General features: G+C 45.2%; 1 protein-coding gene across 1 annotated transcript in view; it reads left to right on the top strand.

Annotated features, from left to right (window-relative positions):
• LOC123345426 (zinc finger protein 271-like) overlaps positions 1–19243 on the top strand; it is a 34830-nt gene extending 15587 nt beyond the window's left edge. The window contains exon 4 of the mRNA XM_044982298.1: positions 13585–19243. Within this exon, the coding sequence (XP_044838233.1) occupies positions 13585–14450 (866 nt within the window). The 3' untranslated portion in view covers positions 14451–19243. The remainder of the gene's footprint in view (positions 1–13584) is intronic.
• Positions 19244–21387: the final 2144 nt, after the last annotated feature.

The following is a 21387-nucleotide window of genomic DNA, read 5'->3' as shown; positions in this document are numbered from 1 at the left end:
AAATCCCTAAAGGCGTCATTTAGATATTGCAGCAGTATTAACTGCCTGGTTTAGCTGGAACATAAATCTAATCTGCATCCCTGTTGCTGCAATGTGGGGTTGGAGATCTGGGATGGGGGGTAGTGTCACACCCTCCCTCAAGGGGGAGGCTGATCAGTACTGTATATTGCTAATGCTGTTGCTAGCATCACAGGGCATTTTGGGGAGGGTCAAAGATGTGAGTATGGAATGGAAGGTTCCTTTGCAGAGGGGGAAGAAGGAAGAAAGCAGAGAACGGGTTAACTCAACACTCCAGCTCGCTCAGTCAGAAAATAAGGCACTGACTCCAGCCCATAGCCACAGTTCACAGCTGACGCTTGGCTGCCTGCCGAGAAAGACGGGAGTCTGGAATCCAACAACCAACCATGAGAAAGGAAGATGCAGCTAAATAGACCTGCAGAGGCAGCCCATAACAAGTGAGACAAGCAAAGGCCAGCACAAAAAACCCTCCAAAAAACAACAAAGTCTAGCCAGTGTGTTTTGGGAAAGTTAAGGAGACCACAAAAAGTCGGTTTTAACTGGTACAAAGAGCATCAGGAGCAGAGGTCCCTAAACAAAACACCCCCAAAGGAACACAGGACTTAAAAACCCTCCCGAAAGCCAAAGCAAGCCAGAGATCACAGCGGACCCCGGGAAACCTGGGCCCAGGACAAGAACACTGGTCCACCTGTCCCCCTCTTCTTCTGACGTTACACCCAGGCTTGGCCAGCCTTGGGTAGTGCGGGTGTGAGTATGAAAGTGGATTAGGGCTTGGGGGCACTAACACTTTCTTCCTTCCTCTGAGTGATGTGGGGAAACCCCCCCCCAGCGCACTCTGCTGTTATTTTATTATTTTATTAATAAAGCTTTAAAACTTAGACACTTGGTGTGTTTCATCATCTCCTTCCCAAACAATCCTGTAGCCTCAGCCTGATCACCTGATGCCTCAGGCAGATTGGTAACAGAAATCTGTCACAGTGGGGGGGGGGGGTGGAGTGTAAAATAGGACAAGGAGCCCACTTGTTTCTGCCCAGATTACTGGGGGAGGGAACTACATCCTCACTGCTCCCAAAGAAAGTCCTGCCCCTTCAGAGCCTGCCCACACACAGGGATGGAAACAGGAGATGCAGCCACAACCCTGACTCCTTGGTCCCCAAACTGCTTCCTAACAGTCCTCTGGGGCAGGGAGACAGTTCCCTGCCACAGAGATCTTACTGCTGGGCCTCCTGACATTTATGACCAGGACTCCTAGTTTACTGTGGAAAAAAAAAACAATCAAAATTCTCCAATAAAAAAACCATAAAACTCCAATTTTTTCTGTGATTAAAATGAAAGGCTGAACTTTCATTTCCCTAGCCCCAATATATATAGGTATCAGTTGAACCCAATGTTTTATTGATATACAGTGGAATCCCATTTATCTGATCTAACTGGGACCAGGGCCAGATTTGGATCATCAACAGGGGCTCAGACTGTCAGCAATAGGAGGCAGGGATGAAATATCAGTTTCCCATATTCCTATGTGTGCACTGGTGGTTTGGCTAATCTGGAGAGCTGGATAATGGAGGATCAGATAAAATGGAGTTCTACTGTATATGTTTTTATTTTTTCACAAAATGTAAAAATGAAAGATTCTCTGTAAAAATGCAAATTCTGCATTTTTCTGTGGCAAACGGATTCCTAGGATCCCTGTTCATGTCCCACCTGGGGGTCACAACCACTTAACTGAGAAGTGCATGCTTTAAAATTCAGAAATCCTCTTTTCCATCCCTGCTGATGACCCAGAGGGACGTTTCCCTCCCCTCCAACAAACAAGAACAAACTGCCCTCAGATTATTTTGAGATGACATCTAGTCCGCCGGTCTCCTTCTGAGCTGCAGGGCCCAGCACCATGGGACTCTGAGCCTTTGATGAGGCCTCTAGATGCAACCGCAGGATTATGATCTCACAGTACCAAGACTGATAGAGTTTAAGACCATAGTTATGGTTGTGTCAGAACTGGCTGGTTTACTGAGTCAGGTCGGTACCTCCACATCTCAGCTCTGTTCAGAAACCCTTTCTGGTAAACCTGCCACATGGGGAATTGGAACCAAATGTCTGCCATGGATGGCTGTGCGTGTGCAGGGATCCCCGGGCTGTGTTTGGATGGGGCGGATTTTTCAGGAAATTTAGGAAAACCAGCACACTGGAAAAGCCAGCCTTTTCCCCACTCTGCACACATTCAGTGTCCCCTGCCAGAACAGAACCGCTGTGACAGCAGAGACAATCAGCCACTCAGTGCTCCCCAATCCAGCCCCTTTGCTCATTTGGGGAGGGTTACTATGACCCTGGTTGTCATGGCAATGGCTGCCTTTGCTAATTGGTTTCCCTCTGACTCTCCCCCCCACACACACACACACCCATTGATACAAAGCAGGGTCCCAGCAGGCACTGCAGTGAAAGCAGCAGGGCTCCTTTGGTGGGGAGTGGATGGCACATGAAAATAAGGTACAAAATTACAGCTCCTTCTTATGGAGATTGGCTAGCTGCTTCTTACAAACTGGGGGCGATCTCTGGCTTTCTCAATACTTACTTTTCCAAAACAAACCAACCCAGGAAATTAGAGATCTAAATCCCTATTCCATTTTCCATTACACATTTTTAAGTCATAGAAATTGCAGTACATTTGAAGTTTAAAATATGTTTTGTTTGAATACAATTTAATTTAATGACTTCCAATATATTGGTCAACAAGACACTGAATGGTGAAATATGGAGCTGCACAAAGATAAGAGTGGCAATAAAATAGGCATTGAACCCCATAAATGTAAGTGTTTTATTATTTAAAGGGCACACATATAAAAGATTTTCTTTCTATTAAAAAAGGAAATTTACAAACAAAAAAACCCTCATTTAGCATTAGTTAAGGCTGCTCTCATCAATAAACTAAATGATTAAAAATTAGGAAATACAAAGTTTAATCCTTAAAGGTTGCAAAATCAAGGACTCTCAAGGGAGGACATTCCAGAATAAAAATTGTGCATGCCATCTTAATTTGGCCCCCTTGTGCATATGTACTATGATACAGTCTTTAATTACATGAACCTGTATTATTTTTTTCACAAGATCCCTGCCTCAGTCAGTGCATAGGCTGGGTCTGCTCAGGAGATGAATCCACTGTGTAGTAAAGGAGGCTGTTGTCTGTGGGACTGCTGCCTTTTTTTGTTGCAGAAGTTGGAAGGTTTGGGGGGGCCTTCAATGAGAGAAAGGATGGGCTTGTGGTTAGGGCAGTTGACTACCACCTGGGAAGCTTGGTTTGGTTTCTAGTCCTGCTTCTCCCACTGAGTTCCTATGTGATGCTTGCCAAGTCACTTATACCAAACTGTTCACAGATGGTTTCTTCTGTGTGTAATTAAAACTGCAGCATAATGCATGGGCAGAAGTGGACTGAATTACGGTTTCATGGGCAGCATTCATTCTGGCATTTCCTCACTCAAGGACTTTTGATTTGCCAAAGGGAGAAAAAAAATGTAGACACAACACCCTAATGTCTCGGATAAGTTCTGTTTGCAATTATAGCTAGCAAAACAAGTAAAGGCCTATAGGCCTCGGAGGCATGAGTGCATGTCTTTGCAAGCGCAGCTTGGTGGTAATTCAAGAACACTAATGTCATGTTACACTTAGACTTTGGTTAGCAAACCACAGTACTGCACAGTCCCATACAGCACAGGTGTATAAGTCCATTGGGTTTCAGAGAGTGGTGAAGTTCTTTGTGGTCCTCATTGCTTTTTGTCCACTCAGCCTGTTTTATTGTCCTGATTTTCCTCCACTTCTGCCAGATGACATTTCATGCAGCAAACATTCTTAGCTGGCTGCCTCTTCCTGGACTTTCTGGACTTCCAAGCTGTGGTGGGAGGATGAGGGGGAGGGGAATCCACTCTGCCACTTGCAAGACTCTGCATCCTACTCCAACATCTTGATTTTCCCCTCTGAAGCAGGAATTCCAAACGATTGTTCAGTTGTCTGGGTAGAGAGAACTTTTTCCCCCCAGCCCCCTCCAGCAGAACCACTTCATTTGCGCACATGCTGTTCAGTCACCTAAATATCTCCTTTGCATAAGATGATGGGATCCCACCACTTGCCTGGAAAACTACTTCCTTCTTCCATTCTAATATTTCCAAAATATGTATATCTTCATGGGCAGCATGTGAAACCCCTCCTTCGGGGGTGCTAGCCCCCGGCCCCACCCCTTCCACCCAAGATCTTGCCCCTTCTATCCTCCTTGCCTGCCGGAGCCCCAAGACCCCTCCTCCCCCCCCCCGCAGCCAGAGGAGCACCAACCCACTCGCCCCAGCTGCACCAATCCCCCAGCCAGCCCAAGCACTGGCCCAACCCCAGGGTTGTTGGGCGGCCCAAGCACCAGCCTAAACCACCCCAGGGCCAGGCCACCAGCCATCCCAAGCCCCAAGCTCCAGGCCGCCAGCCCAAGCTGAGCCCCCGACAGCCTTGGGGGAGAGGGAGAGTGAAAGTGGGGCCTCAGGGTGGAGCATGGGAGGAGCCACACAGCCTGGCCTATTATATCTGACACCCACGTATATCTTCTATGGCTTCCCCAGCTGGAAACAAAGTTAGAGCCAGTTGGTAACTGTGACCTCACATGACCTCAGCCCACCCTCCCTCAGCCAGGGGTGGCTTTTTTTTTTAAACACTTTTTTTCTTTTAAATAAAATGACTGTTCCTACTATGATGTGTGGGTAGAGCTCTCCCGATGCCAGAAGTAGGAGGGTCTGCAGAGGAGAATTCATAAAGGATTAAATACACATTTCAAAAAATTGCAATCCACACCATGCGTAGATGCAGAAAGCCAAGTGGGGGGATTCTTTATTTTTTTCTCCTTGCAGCAATACAATTAATATGCTGTCTGTTTCATTCCACCAGCAGGCACTTCTGCTAGGCGAAGCCTCCCACCCAGGACTCTGGGTGCTAGAACTGATCCACACTGAGGAACATGGAGGACCTTTTCAGGGTTTTGGCACACAGGAGCAAAGAGCACCTGGAGTTCAAGAGGGTGAAGGAGAAGTTCCTGGATTAAGAGTGTAGGAATGTGGAACAGGACTGATCCTGGAGCAGATGCTGAATGCATGGGCCAGCACCAGGGATAGTTCAGTTCCACCACCAGTAGCTGTGCCAGTCACCACGTCTGTGACTGCATCTGTGCATGTGCCAGCACACTCTGCTGTTGACTCTCCTGCATGGCACCATGTCCTGCAGCCAGAGCAGATTTTGGAGAACCCTGATGCCTCCACTGGAATGGACAGGGATGCTTTGGGGAGCACAGCCCCCTGCACAACCCACAACCCTTGTGCAGGCATGTGGAAGGTGGATCACAATGTACTGCCAAGGGAAGGAGAACAGGGTCAGGGACAACACTGGAATCAAAGGATTGGTTGAGCAACACAGCTTTCCTTAACAAAAACAACAAAATTTCTATTCCTTCATGGCTGCAGCAAAAAAAAAAAGCCTGAAAATATGAAACCAGTGCACCCTAAAGGATCAGAAACAAAAAGGCAGATAAAAAGAACCCCAAATATATTTATTTTTTAAAAGTTCATAATTTTTGGTGCACGAGTCATACAGTTTTGATAGTGTACATCTATATTTAATAAAAATTACAGTGCAAATTTGCCTTTGAAAGGAATTTCATACAGGATAGTACGGTGCCCTTACTGAATATATTGGGAAGTTAGTTCTACACACAAGTGGTGCAATATGAAAAAAGCACAGGGGTGCTGCAAAGACAGGCAAAACTATAGCTGAGAAAGGCAATCCTCACTGTATCAAAGAAAATGGGAACTCCTGTATGCTGATGACATCCCAAGAACTCAGTCAGCCTTAGTCATATGATCACAAATAATAAACTTGTACTATGGAGAAAAATTGCATATTACAAAATCACAGTAAAACACAGGAAGTGTTGTACTAGAACTCACTGTGAGACGCGATTGCTTAAGCTATTGGCATAATGTAATATTAATTATTAATCTTAATTATATTGCTCATGATTATTTGCTATTATAATCATTAAAGAAGCAACATTCAATTCATCTGCACAAAATGTGAACCAAAATAAATGTTAGAGAGGTAAAAGCAATGAGTCAAAAATAATTGCAAACATTAAATAATTAAAAGGAGTGAAGCTACATTGTCAGTGGATTACAGGAAAGGGAGGCCAATCCTGGCAATCAGAACTCCAAGAAGTCAAACAAGTGAACTCCTACGAGGCCTGCATGTTACAGCCACAGAAATTGCCAAAGATTTTTTTTAAACACCCAAACCAGATGAAAATTATGATTTCTCTGTGTGTTGTGTGTGCGTGTGTGTGCGTTGTATGTGTGTGGTTTACAACAATATTTCACTGACTCCGGTCTCCTTCAGCAGCTCAGCTGGCGTTTCAGACAGGGAAGAGCTGCCTTGTCTAGGCACGGCGTGACACTGCGCCTTTAACACCCAGGTCTGGGGAGGGGGAGCTGAGATGTTCCAGCCAGCCAGGAGCACAAGCCCCCCCGTCTGGCAGCCCCCGCAGCTGGCTCACCCTGTCTGCACTAACTTTTATCCCCTCTGCCCCCATCCCGGGGCCCCGTCCTCGGCCCCATCCCGCAGCGCCTGGACGCTAGACCCTGATTTGGCCTCTCTCTGCATCGCCTTTCCCTGAGCAACCTCCCCGCCCCGTTCACTGCCGGAAACAGAGTCTGGCGGGAGTACGGGCAGAGTGAGGGCAGCGGCTTCAGCAGCTGTTACTGAGCATCCGCCTGGCTCCAGCCTGCTGCTCTCCGCCGGAGATACGGGGCTGAGCTTCCCAGGTCACACGCTGCTGCCGCCTCCATTGTGAGCCGGAAGCCCGGGCTGAGCCGCTGCTGCTCCGTAGCGGGGTGTGTGCGGGGAGAGCCCTTCCCTAGCGCCCCTCTGTGCCCAGCCGGGGGGACTCTCTGCGGGGGCTGGAACCAGCCCCTGGGGCAGCCCCGGGCTCTGCCGACACCAGCCCCTGAGCCGGAGCCTGCAGGTGAGGGGCGAGACCCGGGGGAAGGGCCGGGGCCGGGCAGGAAAGTGACTCTGCACCAACGTCCCCTCTTCGCCCCAGCTCTGCTCCCGGGGGGGCGGGGGTCTGCGAGTCCCAGAGCTGCTGCCCTCCCTGCCCCCCCCCGGCTCTGCCCCCCTGAGCGCCTGCAGGAGCCGAGCCAGCTCCGGGGAGGGAACACCCCGGGCCGGGCCAGGGACCGAATCTCCCAGCCCGAGGGGAGGGGAGGAGGGAGATGGGGAGAGACTGGCAGAGGCAACAGGAGCAATAGGTGGGGAAGGAGGTTCCCGGCTCCCAGCCCTGCCAAGCCCCATTCCCTGCAGCACCCCGGGGCAGATTGACTTTCCTGGACAAGGTGAGGGGCGGGTAGAGGAAAAGCCAGTTCCTGCCTCTGCCTGGTGCCCGCGCTGCTGGGGGAATGTGCTGCCCGGGGGACAGTGTCAGGGGGATCCCCCAAAGCGGTTCCTTGGATTCTGCTCTTTGGCTGCACAACTTCAGCATGAAGGGACCAGTTCCTTTGCTTATAACATGCTCAGAATTACTAGATGGTCCTTGGGTCTGATTCAGTCTGGCAAATCGTATGCTCATCTTTAGGGTTGAAAATTTCTGTCCAGGTGTGAATTTATTGTAGGAACATTGAGGAAAAGACACCCAGCCTGTTTTTGAGAAAGAAGCACTATGCATAAAAAATTTTAATCAAATTTTCAGCAGCCCTTGCATGTTAAAAATTTTGGCTAGAAACTACATTTGACAGAATTTCTGGCTCAGACACCCTCATCTCTATAATATTCAAAGAGCTGTTTTGATATTTCTTTGTTATAAGGGTTGGTAAATCTCTATTGTGCGTACACACTGATTTTTTTCTTTTAGATATGATGTGTGTACTAACTTCAGATCTGATCAGGTAAACGCTTATATGCTTGTCTTTGGCCTTGTGAGTGGTCCCATTGACTTCACTTAAATCTCTGTTACCCAGAGGTTTTAACAGTGCCTCAGTCGGATTAGTCCTGGTGGGAGAGGTGGCACCTGCACTGGAATAAAGTGACCAGGCCAGGGTCTTGAAATACAAGAGCCTTAAGGTAGGTTTCTAAGTCTGTGTTCAGGCACCTGAATAAAAGGCATTCAGAAATGAATTCCAATGTTTCTGGTATTTTGGAATCTCAGACAACTTATTGAGAGAAATGAATGTGGATTTTGGGCAGTGCTTAATTTGTAATGTAAGAGGTGCATGGGCTCAAACAATTTTTTTACATTCATAACTGATGCGGCAAGGCCAGAGGTGCAGGGACTATGAACTGCCAAGGCTAGCTTTTGAAAATCTTTGCAGAACCATTTGGGGAGACGTGGGGACATGGCAGAGTCTAGAATGTGTCTGCAAAGAAAGAACCTGGGGGGAATTGGGGTGTGAAATGGGCTAATTCTCCTTCTCACCCTGACAGGCTGCAGAGTAACATCCAAGTCTAGATTGTCCCATTCCCCCAGAGGGAAGGGAAGGGAAATGTCTACAGTAGAACCAGTGACCTTTGAGGAAGTGGCTGTGTATTTCACAGAGGAAGAGTGGGCTCTGCTGGACCTGAGTCAGAGAGCATTTTACTGGGGCGTCATGCAGGAGAATTATGAGACTGTGACCTCGCTGGGTAAGGATTCCTGTCCCCTTGGGTATTAGAAAGTGTGTGTGTGTGTGTTGCGGGAGGTGGGGGTTGTCTCTGGAGCATCTTGGTCAGTTTCTGTGCATGGTTCTTCACTGGTCCCCCAGATTTCACATGATACTCCCAGATCTCCTGTGTGAGAGACTGGCCCCTCAATACCCCAGGAAAGAAGATGCAGGGACATAACAATGCTAGCTTTCCCATAACTAAGGTTTTCAAGTGGGACAAACTCATTGTCTCCTCCTGTTCCCAGGGCTAACATTCTTTATAGCCTCTGAGATAGACAAATGTTTCATGACTCAGCTCTGCCCAGGTCCCCAGTGGCCAGTTTTCAAATGCACTTCTCCATCTTGTCTGTGGTCTGCCTCAGCCAGCTTTGTTAGTGGGAGGCCCCAGATGTTCTCAACTCTCTTCCACCAGCTAGGAAGGGCATGGGGCAGTGTCATGGGTCTGAGCAAGGGTTTATTTATGGTCCAGACAAATTTGGTGTGGTATATTGCTGCAATGGGGGGGGCGGGAGAGGAAGAGAGAGGAAGGCTAGTCTTTGTGTCTCTCACTGCACTCAGACTCAGGACCCTGCTGGTGCAGAACAGGTCTCATGGGTGATGGGAAGGGCTGAATGACCAGTGACCAGCCATTGGATGTGCCCTAGTGCTCTTCCATCATGACCCCTATGACAGGAAGCTTTTTGCTGTCTGTTCCAAACTGAGGGCAGGTGTCTAGTGATTTTCTTTCCAGGCCCTGGGTGGCAGTTCCTCTGTTTATTTCTTGGCAACTCGTATTTGGACAGCACCTAAAGGCCCCAATCAGTGATCACTGCTCCCTTGAGCTAGGCACTGCACAGACTCACAGTGAGAGAGTCCCCACCCAAAGAGCTCACAGCCTAAATCATAGGGTTAGAAGGGACCACAAGGGTCTTACCCCCTGCCAAGATGCAGGATATGTTGTGTCTAAACCATCCAAGACAGATGGCTATTCAGCCTCCTTTTGAAAACCTCCAATGAAGGCACTTCCACAACCTCCCAAGGCATCTGTTCCATTGTCCGACTGTTTTTATAGTTAGGAATTTTTTCCTGAGATTTAGTCTAAATCTGCTATGCTATAGTTTGAGCCCACCGCCTCTTGTCCTTCCCTCTGTGACAAGAGAGAACGACTTTTCTCCATCTTTTTTATGGCAACCTTTCAAGTATTTGAAGATCACTGTGTCAAAGTTAGACTCAGGACTCACAGTTTGTCAGACCACTCTGTTTTATTAGCACAGCGCTCTGCTAATAACACCTAGATAATGTGAGCACCATGCAAGACACAAACTATCTTATTTATACAGATAAAAGGGTGAGAACGTAACAAGATAACAAAGGAAGCAGAATCAGATAAGTTTACCTGGGCTAGGCATGCATATCTTATTTCCTTACTAACTATTACCCATCTTCTGGGTTTCGCCATTAGCACCATTGTTTATGCCTAATGTTTCTTTTCCTGGCACCTGTATTTCAACATTTCTTATTTCTGCTTAAAGGTACATACAACATTTCTTTAATCCATTCTTATTTTTACAATATAATTCATTCTACTTTCACAACTGTCATGTCCCCGCTTCATCTCCTTTTTTCCAAACTAAACATACCCAGTTCCTTCAGCCTTTGCTCATATGGCTGCATTCCATCCCTTTGATCACGTACGACTGGATCCTTTCCAGTTTCTCCATATCCTTTCTATACATTGATGACCTAAATTGAACACAGTACTCCAGCTGAGACCTAACCAGTGTAGAATAGAGCTGTACTGTCACCTCCTGTGACTTGCACTATGCATCTGTTAATGCAACCTAAAATTGCTTTGCTTTTTTTTGCAACAGCATCACATTGCTGACTTGTGTTGAGGTCGTGATCCACCACAATTCCCAGATCCTTCTCAGCCGTGCTTCTGCCAAACCAGTTATCCCTCATTCTGTATTTGTGCATTTGGTTTCTCTTCCCTAAGTTTAGCACCTTACATTTGTCTTTGTTGAATTTCATTTTGTTGTCTATAGCCCAGTTCTCCAATTTGTCAAGATCCATCAGAATTTTAGCTCTGTCCTCCAAAGTGTTGGCAACTCTCCCTCTCCCTCCGCTTTGTGTCATCTGCACATTTGATCAGTATGCTCTCTATACCTACAGTCGGGCCATTAACAAAGATGTTAAACAACACTGGGCCCGGAACAGATCCCTGTTGAACCCCACTTGAGACCTCCCTCCAATCTGACATCATTCCATTAATAGTTACTCTTTGTTTGTGGTTGTGTAACCAATTATGTATCCACTTAATGGTAGTGCCACCAAGCTCATTTTTCTTCAGATTACTTATCAGAATGTCATGTGGGATTGTCAGAAGCCTTGCTGAAGTCCAAGTATATTATGTCCACCGCATTCTCCCATCCACCAAACTAGTTACCTTGTCACAGAAGGAAATCAAGCTGGTTTGGAATGATTTCTTCTTGGTAAATCCATGCTGGCTGCTAGTGATCACCACTTCATCCTCCTGGTATTTGCAAATTGAATGTTTTATACATTGCTCTAGTAACTTCCCAGGTATTGAAGTCAGGATGACTGGTCAATAGTTCCCCGACTCCTCCTTTTTCCCCTTTTCAGGCTATGTCTACACTTCCGCAGTAAGTCAACCTACACTACGCAACACAACACAACTCTAGCTACGTGAATAATATAGCTGGAGTTGACGTACCTTAGGTCGAGTTATTGCAGGGTCTACGCCGCATGGGGTCAACGGGAGAAAATCTGTCAACTTTTCTTACTCTTCTCATCAGGGGTAGAGTACAGGGGTCGACTGGAGAGCGATCTGCAGTTGATTTGGCAGGTTTTTACTAGAACCGCTAAATTGACCGCCAGTGGATCGATCTCAGAGTGTCAATCCCTGCCGTAGTATAGACCTGCCATTAAAGATGGGCACTACGTTAGCCCTGCTCCAGTCATCTGGGATCTCTCCTGTCATCCATGAGTTTGCAGATGTTATTGCCAGTGACTCTGAGATTTCTTCAGCTGATTCCTTCAGCAGCCTGTGGTAAATAGCATTCAGCCCTGCTGATTTGAATTCATTCTAATTGGCAGAAGATCTCTGACATGTTCTTTACTTATCCTGATCTATAGCCCTTCCCCTTTATTATCTATGGTAACTTCGCTAATCATCCATGTTATTTTTTGTGAGAAGACTGAAGCAAAGTAGGCATTGAGCACCTCTGCCTTCCTATCATCTTCTGTTACCAGCTCACCTTCTCCACTGAGCAGTGGACCCACACTGTCCTTGATCTTTCTTTTTTGCCTGACATATTTATAGAACCCCTTCTTGGTTGTCTCTAACATTCCTTGCCAATTATAACTCATTCTTTCCCTTGGCTTTCCTGAGTTTGTCCCTACATGCTTGTGCTATTTTCATGTATGCTTCCTTGGAGACATGCCCTCCTTCCATTTCCTGAATGTATTCCTTTTGGTTCCCTAAGGCTGTCTCTATACTTAAAACGCTACAGAGGCACAGCTGCAGGTGTACTGCTGTAGTGCTTCAGTGTACACATGTACTACAGCAATAGGAGGGGAACTCCCATTGCTACAGGTAATCTACCTCCCTGAGAGGCGGTTGCTGGATCGACAGAATTCTTCCGTCAACCTAGTGCTGTCTGCACAGAGACTTAGGTTGGCTTAACTGAGTCGTTCAGGGGTGTGAATTTTTTTTACCAGCGCTTAATGTTTTCCTGCTCTGGTTTGTGTTGTGGAGGCATATGTGTGTGTGTGTGTGTGTGAGGAGGGATGGAGGGGTTATAACTGACAGTGATGGAGACTTGGTTGTACCCCAGATACCTAAAGAGTGTAGCAACTATGCTCAACTCCTCATGGGAATAAGTTAGGGCCATTCCCTAGGCAGAGTGGTTGAACCCTTGCTCCAGAATAGTGCCTCATTGGATCTTTACGATGTATAGTGCAGTCTCTGTAGGGTTGGGGGAGGGAGAGGAAGGAGCCTTTCTGGGTTTTTCTACTTAGGTCATGGATCTCGAAGTAGTAACAGTTCTGACCCTAATAAACAAGATCAACACTTGTTTCCTTGCCCCCCCCCAAGCAGGATTTCCAATTTCCAAATCTGACATGATCTCCCGGCTGGAATGTGAGGAGAAGCCATGGGTCCCTGATCTTCAGGGTTACGAGGAAAAAGAGATCCTGAGAAACATTCACACAGGTGAGGTGACAACTAAATTGACTCAGAAACCAATATTTTTATCCTTGGGCAGTTTCACCATTGTGTGTAACCCTATAGCTGCTGCCCTCATCAATATTCAGATGGGACAAGGAGGTGGAATTGGTCACCAGTTCTCTCCCCTCTGAGGAAGGGTTTGTGAGGTGATTCAGATCTTATTTTATTGGTCCCCAGTAGTCGTTGGGGTGTATTTCCCCTGTGCCATACCTCTTTCTGCTGTTCTCTGTCTCCCTGGCAAATGGAGTGATTCCTGTCTGGATTCTCTCTCTGACCCAGCAGGTAGTGGGACGGTGAGTGGGAACAATGAAGAAAATCTTCAGCAGGAAGGTCCTGATCAAGTGGAACCATACACGATGGTATTAGGAAGAGCCGAAGGGCATGTTTCCCAGAGTCCTGAGCAGGGAGAAGCCCGTGAGAGGCAGCGGAGGCCAGAGAGGCAGCAGAGAAACCAGCCAGGGGGTAGATGGGGTAAATCCACCCAGAGAAGCAGAAGGGTAGAGGAAATCAGAGAGATTGTTCAACCGAGGATCCCTGCTGGAGAGGGACCCTTCACCTGTGGTGAGTGTGGGAAGAGCTTCCGTTGGAGATCTGTTCTTATTATTCACCAGAAAATCCACATGGGAGAAAACCCCTATAAGTGCCCGGACTGTGAGAAAAGCTTCAGCAAGAGCTCAGACCTCAATCTTCACCAGAGAATCCACTTGGGGCAGAAATCCTACATATGCACTGACTGTGGGAAAAGCTTCCTTCAGTACCACCTCCTTACTTCCCATCAGAGAACCCACACAGGAGAGAGACCCTACAAATGCCCCGAGTGCGGGAAGAGCTTCAGTCAGAGCTCACACCTTGTCATTCACCAGAGAACCCACACTGGTGAGAGACCCTACAAATGCCTGACCTGCGAGAGATGCTTTGGTGATAGATCGCAATTTAAGACCCACCAGAGGATCCACACGGGAGAGAAGCCCTACAAATGCCCACAGTGCGAGAAAAGCTTCAGTCGGAACTCATACCTAGTTATACACCAGAGAACCCACACGGGAGAGCGACCCTACAAATGCCCCGACTGTGGGAAAAGCTTCAGTGACAAGTCACATTTTAATACTCACCAGCGAATCCACACAGGAGAGATGCCCTACAAATGTCCCGAGTGTGGGAAAAGCTTCAGGAGGCGCTCGTACCTGGTTACACACCACAGAACCCACACGGGAGAGAGACCTTATATATGCCTGACCTGTGCAAAAACCTTCAGTGATCGATCTCATTTTAGAAAACACCAGAGAACCCACACGGGAGAGAGGCCCTACAAATGCCCTGAGTGCGGGAAAGGCTTCTGTCTGCGTTCAGACCTTATTATACACCAGAGAACCCACACAGGAGAGCGGCCCTATAAGTGCAGCGAGTGTGGGAAAACCTTCACTCGGAGCACCTACCTTTTTTCACATCAGAGAATCCACACAGGGGAGAAACCACAGAAGTGTTCTAGCTAGGGATGGGCCAAGTGAATGACATCTCTGCCAGTTCCCACAGTCTCAGCGAGTCAGGCCAGGCTGGAGTGGCCGTGTAATGAGAATATGTAATGGTTATCAAAGTAGAGAATGGAACCACCTTTCTGGGACAGAGTCGTGCAGAGCAGGAGGCTGAGATAAGATTTCCATGTTGTGATGGGATTTGATTATTACATCTCAGAAAGCACTGAATGTCCTGTGATCAGCTCCTACATCTAAATCAATTACCTGCAATTGGCCAGTTCCCCGTGTAGTGTGGGAGCACTCTTAGATTCCTTGTTGACACTAAGCTCTCACATAGCGGCCCCTGTGAGTAATGCTTTCTCTCATCTCTAGTTGACTAGGAGACTCTGTCCCATCCTGGCGGACAATAAGCTGGCCTCAATTGTTATTTACACCTTTGTCATCTGTTGGCTGGACTACAACAGTGCTATAGACCTGGGAATGAAAGTGTCAGCACTTAGGAAATTCCAGCTAGTACAGAACACTGCAGCACTTCTCTTGACAGAGGCTATGCATGGACAAATCAGGCCTGCCCTCAGTCTCTACTCTGGCTTCCCATAGAATATTGAATCAAGTTCAGGTCTCGATTCTTATCTTCAAGTTGCTTCCTGGCCTGCTAGGGGCAAACCAGTGCCTCAGATGCTGTAGGCATGGGGCTGTTTTTTCATAGGATTTGCATGAGGAGCTGAATAGCTCAGTGACGATCTATTCATGTGACAATGGGGCGCCCCATGAAAAACATGCTTCACACAGGCATTTGCAACTGACATTTTATTTACAACCCCCGTCCCCCCCTCACTTTTATTTTATTTTTGCATCAGCAGTTTTGTTCCCAAAGCACCCTCTAACTTAGGTATTTTACGAACAGTTTTTATTTATTTTTTTCCCCAACAGGGCTTTGTAATTTGCTGAAGGAAGAGGAGGTTCAAGATTCTGCATTAAGCATTTATCTGAGCATCTGATTATTTTATCTAACACTTTATCTAGGTCTCTAGCATCTGTCACATTGTTCACCCACTCCACTGCTTGAGCACAATATTCCTGGGTTAAACAGGCACAAATATGGCAACTTGTACAATCAAAAGCGTAACAATTTGATCAGTTATGGGTTAGCACAGTCTCCATGCTAGATTTCTTCCTCAGAGTTAGTATGTGTCTATAGAATCAGCATCCCCTTTTCTATTGGTATCCTATGGACGTAGGGGTTCTGGGGGTGCTGCCACAACCCTTGGCTTGAAGTGGTTTCCATTATATACAGGGTTTACAGTTTGGTTCAATGGCTCTCAACACCCTCACTATAAAAACTGTTCCTGCACTCCTGCCTACGGAGCATCTGGTTTTGGGCCAGGGCAAAAGCACGCCAGGCCCAGACTGTTTGTTCCTTCTTGGCTTTCGGCGGACACATTCTCCCAGGTCTCTAAAGAACCATCTCTCAGCTGCTGAGAGATTTAAAATAAGAAATGCAGATAAGGGCATCATATTAGTTTTTATACTGTGCTTGAAAATCTTTCCTTTGTGTGTCAAGAGACCGCTTCAGATCAGGTGTTTTGGTTTTTTTAAATTGCCTTGGGATGGTCTCACTCCATCGACCTTTCAGCTGGAAGCTGAACACGTGAGTCCACTGAGCTAGCATGGCCAGGTCCTATTACCAGCCCTCTCCAACCCACCCCCCTCTGTTTGAGTTGGGGTATCCTGGTTGGGATCTGGAGTGTTAAACCAAAGTTGGGTCAGCGGTCTGGCCTCATGCTTCCCCTCTGCACTGTCTTGATAACCTTCATCAGCTGCTCTCCCCATTGCCCTGCTTCCATGACATGCTTCCAGAGTGGCACGCACTGGTTGTGCCAAGGGTATATTGGTTCCTTCCATTCCCACTGTTTCCTCTGTCTGGTGTCTCTTCATGAGCTGTTTGAGTGCCAGTGCTGGCGAGACTTAATTCAAGGGACTGTGAGGAGCCTCCATCTTTAACTCTCAGACCTTTTTGAATGGCGTGTTCTCTTTTATATGATGGTTGCACAGTACTTTCTAAGCCAATAGTTTTAGGGACAATGCTTTAAAAGGCCTGGTCTCCTCCTAGGTAAGGAGCAACTTCTGATCAGTGCATAGTGGGATGGAGACTGTTGTAAAAAGGGAAGGAGTGAGGGTGAAGACGTTTGAACACTTTGTTTTGTATTTTATAGTTTATACTTGTTGAAAGGTTACAGTTCATTAAAAACAAAAGGCATACACACCCGTTCCACTGAAAAGGGCCCTATGTTCTTGTATGAGGGGGAAGGGTTTATGGGAAGTGGTGTACCCTGAACCAGCTGGCTCCCGTTTGCTTCAAATCTCCTCTTCAATTACACCCTCTTCTACTTCAACTATGCCTTTTAATTCCTCCTTAGTTTCTCTGCATTACAGCTGTACTCGCCATAACACAGTTTTCTGTAATTTCTCACTTCTATCATCTACTGTCAAGTATTATTATAATACAAGTATTATTTGACATTATAAAATATCTAGGGGCTTGTACACACTACCACTTCTGTCAGTGTAACTTATGTCACTCAGGTGTGTGAATAAGCCACCCCTCTGAGTGACCTAAGTTACACCAACCTAAGTGCCGATGTCTACTACCTCTTGTGGAGGTGGTTTTATTATGCCAATGGAAGAACTCTTGCCCATCGACTTGAGAGCATCTTTACCAGATGCACTACAGCTGTGCAGCTATATCAGTGCAGCTATGCCGCTCCAGCACTTCTAGTGTAAACTAGCCTGAGGTGACACATTGTGTAAAAGTAAAATGTAAAGTGTTGTATAAGAACAGGGAAAACTTGACTCTTTAGGACTTCTTCAATGTGATGATAAAAAAGGAATTATTGCTCTGCACAAATACCATCACAGAGTATCACCAAGTATGTAATCCTCCCAATGATTTTGTTACTGTTATTTTATTTATTTATTGTTACTATTTCTGATAGGCCAGGACAAAGTGATTGGAAAGATTGGCAAAACAATAGGGGGAATAAAGCTTCATGAAGCTGGGGAGAGCTTCTGTGTGACAAATGCCTGTGCGAAAGCCTGACAATTAACGAAGAATGCATACAGTAGTTTCACTAAAAAGTATTTCAAACAAATGTCAAATTTCCCCTAAAATCCAAGCCAGCTCTCTTATCCCTAAACCCTGTTTTTTCATGTTAATCTTTTAAAAGTTAGGATAGTTTGTATTTTAAAACTTTATTTGATGTGATTAAAAATTGTGTGGTTAGCAGAAGATGGTGGTTGTAGATAAAAGAAAAGTCAGGTAAAGAAGAGGTGGGGTGTGGGGTGGGCATGGAGGGGCATGTTTCTTTAGATGACAGTGCCAGGCTAGAGATTTTATCTCTGTCCCTGTCTTTTAAAATTTCATGTTTTGATTGTAAAATCCCCCTGTAAATGTGGGTGGGTGGGTGGTTTTTTTTAATACAGTATCCCAGAATTTAAAACTTTCTTCACAATTCACAAAATGATGAGCCTATTAAAAGTCCTGCGTCCTGTATTTGTAAAGAGATTTAGAGAAGTTTTTGTCTGATGGGTGTTTCTTCATACTGGGAAATTCATTTTGGCAAAATTTTAAAAACAAGCTAATGCTTTTTTTTTTTTTTTTCCTCCAAGTTGGGATAGTCTCTCTTTTAAACATTGTATTGGCATTTTAATCTAATAAGACACTTCTTTCGGTAAGACAAAATCATAATGTTGTATCAGAGGGGACTGGGGTGGTGCTAGAAGTTACAATATTAAAGGCTCTATACAATGTAAAGTTTTATATCTGCACAGGGCAATTAATTCTGTGGGGCCGCTTCAGTGTGGTGAAAAATAAAATGGGGTGGGTGAGTGGGTGGAATAATTGTTTTGCAGATAGTTCTATAAAATATTGGTACAAATGTAAAGACGCTGAGATATTTTCATTATATCACAGGGCTTTTTTTATTAGTCCAAAGGGTCTGGTGTTGGCGTTTTGCAGCAGTGTCACAGCACAATTCTCTCAATGTCTTTGCTCCCCATCTTGCTTTTAGGTGTTTAGTCACTGCTATTCTGTGAGGCTCCGATGTGTGTCTCATGGCACTAACAAAAGTTGTTGTTGCTTTGGAGGCACTTCTCTAAAATATCACTAGACATATAAAGACCAGGAGATTTTGATTGTGGTACAGTGTTCTCCATCTGAGTCAGTTATGACCAGTCTTGCAGTTTTGCCCCTGTATGTATACCCATTCCTCCCGATGCCTTTGGAAGTATTTATGTATTTAGTATTTCTGCCCTTCTGTGAAAAAGTGACTAGAAAAATAACAGTGGGAATGTAATGCCTGATGAGGTTGGGGAGAGCTTATGTATGATGTGCTTTAACATGGGTAAATGCATGACAACTAACAAAGAATGAATACAAAGTTTTCACTGAATAAAAATTTCAAACAATCATGAAAATGTCTCCTAAAATCTTGCATCCGAAGAAGTGGGTACTCACCCATGAAAGCTCATGCTGCAAAACGTCTGTTAGTCTATAAGGTGCCACATGATTCTTTGCTGCTTTTACAGATCCAGACTAACACAGCTATCCCTCTGATACTAAAATCTTGGGCAACTCTTATCCTCATGCCCTGTTTTTTCTTGTTACCTTCAAAAGTCTGCGTAAGTGTGTGAATGTGAATGTGGATGTTTTCGTCTGTTTCATTTTATATAATTTCTAAATGTGCCATGTAGGTTGTTAATGCAAAATATGTACTGCTAAAGCATTTAAAATAAATTGAATCTTAAGGACACTTTATTTGTAGCTACTGCCTCTCAAAGACTTAAAATCGAGGGTTTTTCTAATGCTCCATTGTTGTTTTTATTGTATTTATGAAATCCAATATGCTAAATGTGGCATAGCTATAAAATAGTATGCTCTTTGGCTTGAATATATGCTTAATTGTTTCGGGAAGGAGGAGGAGATAGAGAAATTCCTGGAGACTTCATTTTGAATAAGCAAGAGTCACTCCACTATTGGAAGCTGCAGGTCACATGATATTTATGGAATATGTGCAACCAAAAGTAGGGGAGAGGTCAGCAGATCATAACTCTGAGGTAAACAATGGCACTGAGCATTTGTGGAATGTTGGTATTGAGCATGTGCAGTAAAGATCACAAAAAACACCAGGCCATTCAAACAAACGTGAATGTAGTATACTGGGGGAAAAAAGGCATCTAGAACTGTTTTGACAGGACAGTATAAAAGTCGGTCAGTGGGTAGCAGACAGTACAGATAGAGCTGAGGAGAGAAGAGTGGACAAGAGGAGTCTCGAAGAAGGCAGCAGAAGCAAGCAGGGACACCAGAAGGAGTCCTGTGTCAGCAGACAGAGTAAATCTGCCAATTATAATTATAGTACAGCATAGTATAGTGTTAGTGAGTACGTGTATATGTCTGCGTTAAAGCTGTAATAGTGTGTGTTGATAGTGAAAGAAATGTATGAGATTTAAACCATTTAAAAACTGCTGTTAGCAACCTAGAACAGACTGGCCATCTGTAACAGGGTGCAACCACTTAGAATCATTTCAAACAGTAAGGTAATATGGTTTGGGGTGCTCTTTTACTTGTTATACACGATTTGTGTTTGTAACATCAATAAGGGGATTGTTAGTTTGTTATTGTATTAGGGATTCTTATTTGCACCAATAAAAAGGTGCCTTGTTTTGGAAAAGAATACTGCTTGTCAATCATTTATCAGAAGGCTGTATCTGTGTCCTCCAGGTAATTCCTAGCTCCCCTGGAGACCCATACCTTAGGAAAACATTGGTTAATATTGAATGGTTTTTAGGGAACTCTTGATGAACTCGAGGTGGGACAATAGGTGAGCTTATTCTGGGAGTACCCTAAATCTGTTTTCAAGGTAACAGGGATGGGGGCGAGGGGGGATGATGGTGGTACAGATGTGTGTGTGGAGGAAGGACATACATTGTTAAATCCTGCTGGAAATGAGGGGTTTGTGTGATATTGCTATTTCCTGCTACCTAAACTTCCTTCACAATTTACAAATGATGTCCCTGTGAACTATTTTTACAATTTTTGTTTGTGCTTGTGTATTCTGAGCAATACATTTGGGCAAGACTTTATTAACATTAAGAGTTTCTAATACAGTTTAAGCTAAAAGGTGCTAATTTCCAATAATATAAAAGGTTGCCAAGAAATGTGTTACTTTGAATAAACAGAATAAAGGGAAATTGGAATAAAGTTTGGGCATGTAAGTCCAGTGGGGGGTGTCTTACCAGTTTTTAAAGACTTGTGTAGAAAGAGGAAAATTTAATCCAGGATTAAACCAAAAAATATTAAATGTACATAGATATGGTAAAAAGTTTGATAAAGAAATCTGCATACATCCCCCTATTTGGTATTTTAGCTTTAATTTATATTGTGTGATACTGAATAATGTGAAATGTGATGCAGTTTAATATTCTATGACGTAGAAGTCTGCAAAAATCCTGGGGTTAGAGAAGCACCTTCTTATTGGCTCAGTGGCAAGCTCCCAGAGCAGGCTTTTTTGTCATTTGGCTGTGTGTGTGATGGTCTGTCAGAGGGCCCAGTACTGAGTGTCATTTTGTTACCCTTCTATATCAGTGAGAGAGAGACTTGCTGGCGGTTGGCTTAATGCCAGCTCCCTGACACCCTGCAGTATGTGGTGTGCCCACACCTTGAATTCTATGTGCAGGTCTAGTAATCCCATCTCAAAAAAGATATATTAGAATTGGAAAGGGTACAAAGAGGGGCAACAAAAATGCTTAAGAGTATGGAACAGCTTCCATATGAGGAGAAGTTAAAAAGACTGGGACTGTTCAGCTTGGAAAAGAGAGAACTAATAGGGAATATGATAGAGGTTTACAAAATTGTGACTGGTGTGGAGAAAGTGAATAAGGAAGTGTTATTTACTCC

This window comes from Mauremys mutica, chromosome 12 (genome assembly GCF_020497125.1).
Source record: "Mauremys mutica isolate MM-2020 ecotype Southern chromosome 12, ASM2049712v1, whole genome shotgun sequence".
Lineage (NCBI taxonomy): Eukaryota > Metazoa > Chordata > Testudines > Geoemydidae > Mauremys > Mauremys mutica.
This window is presented reverse-complemented; position numbering and strand designations above follow the sequence as displayed.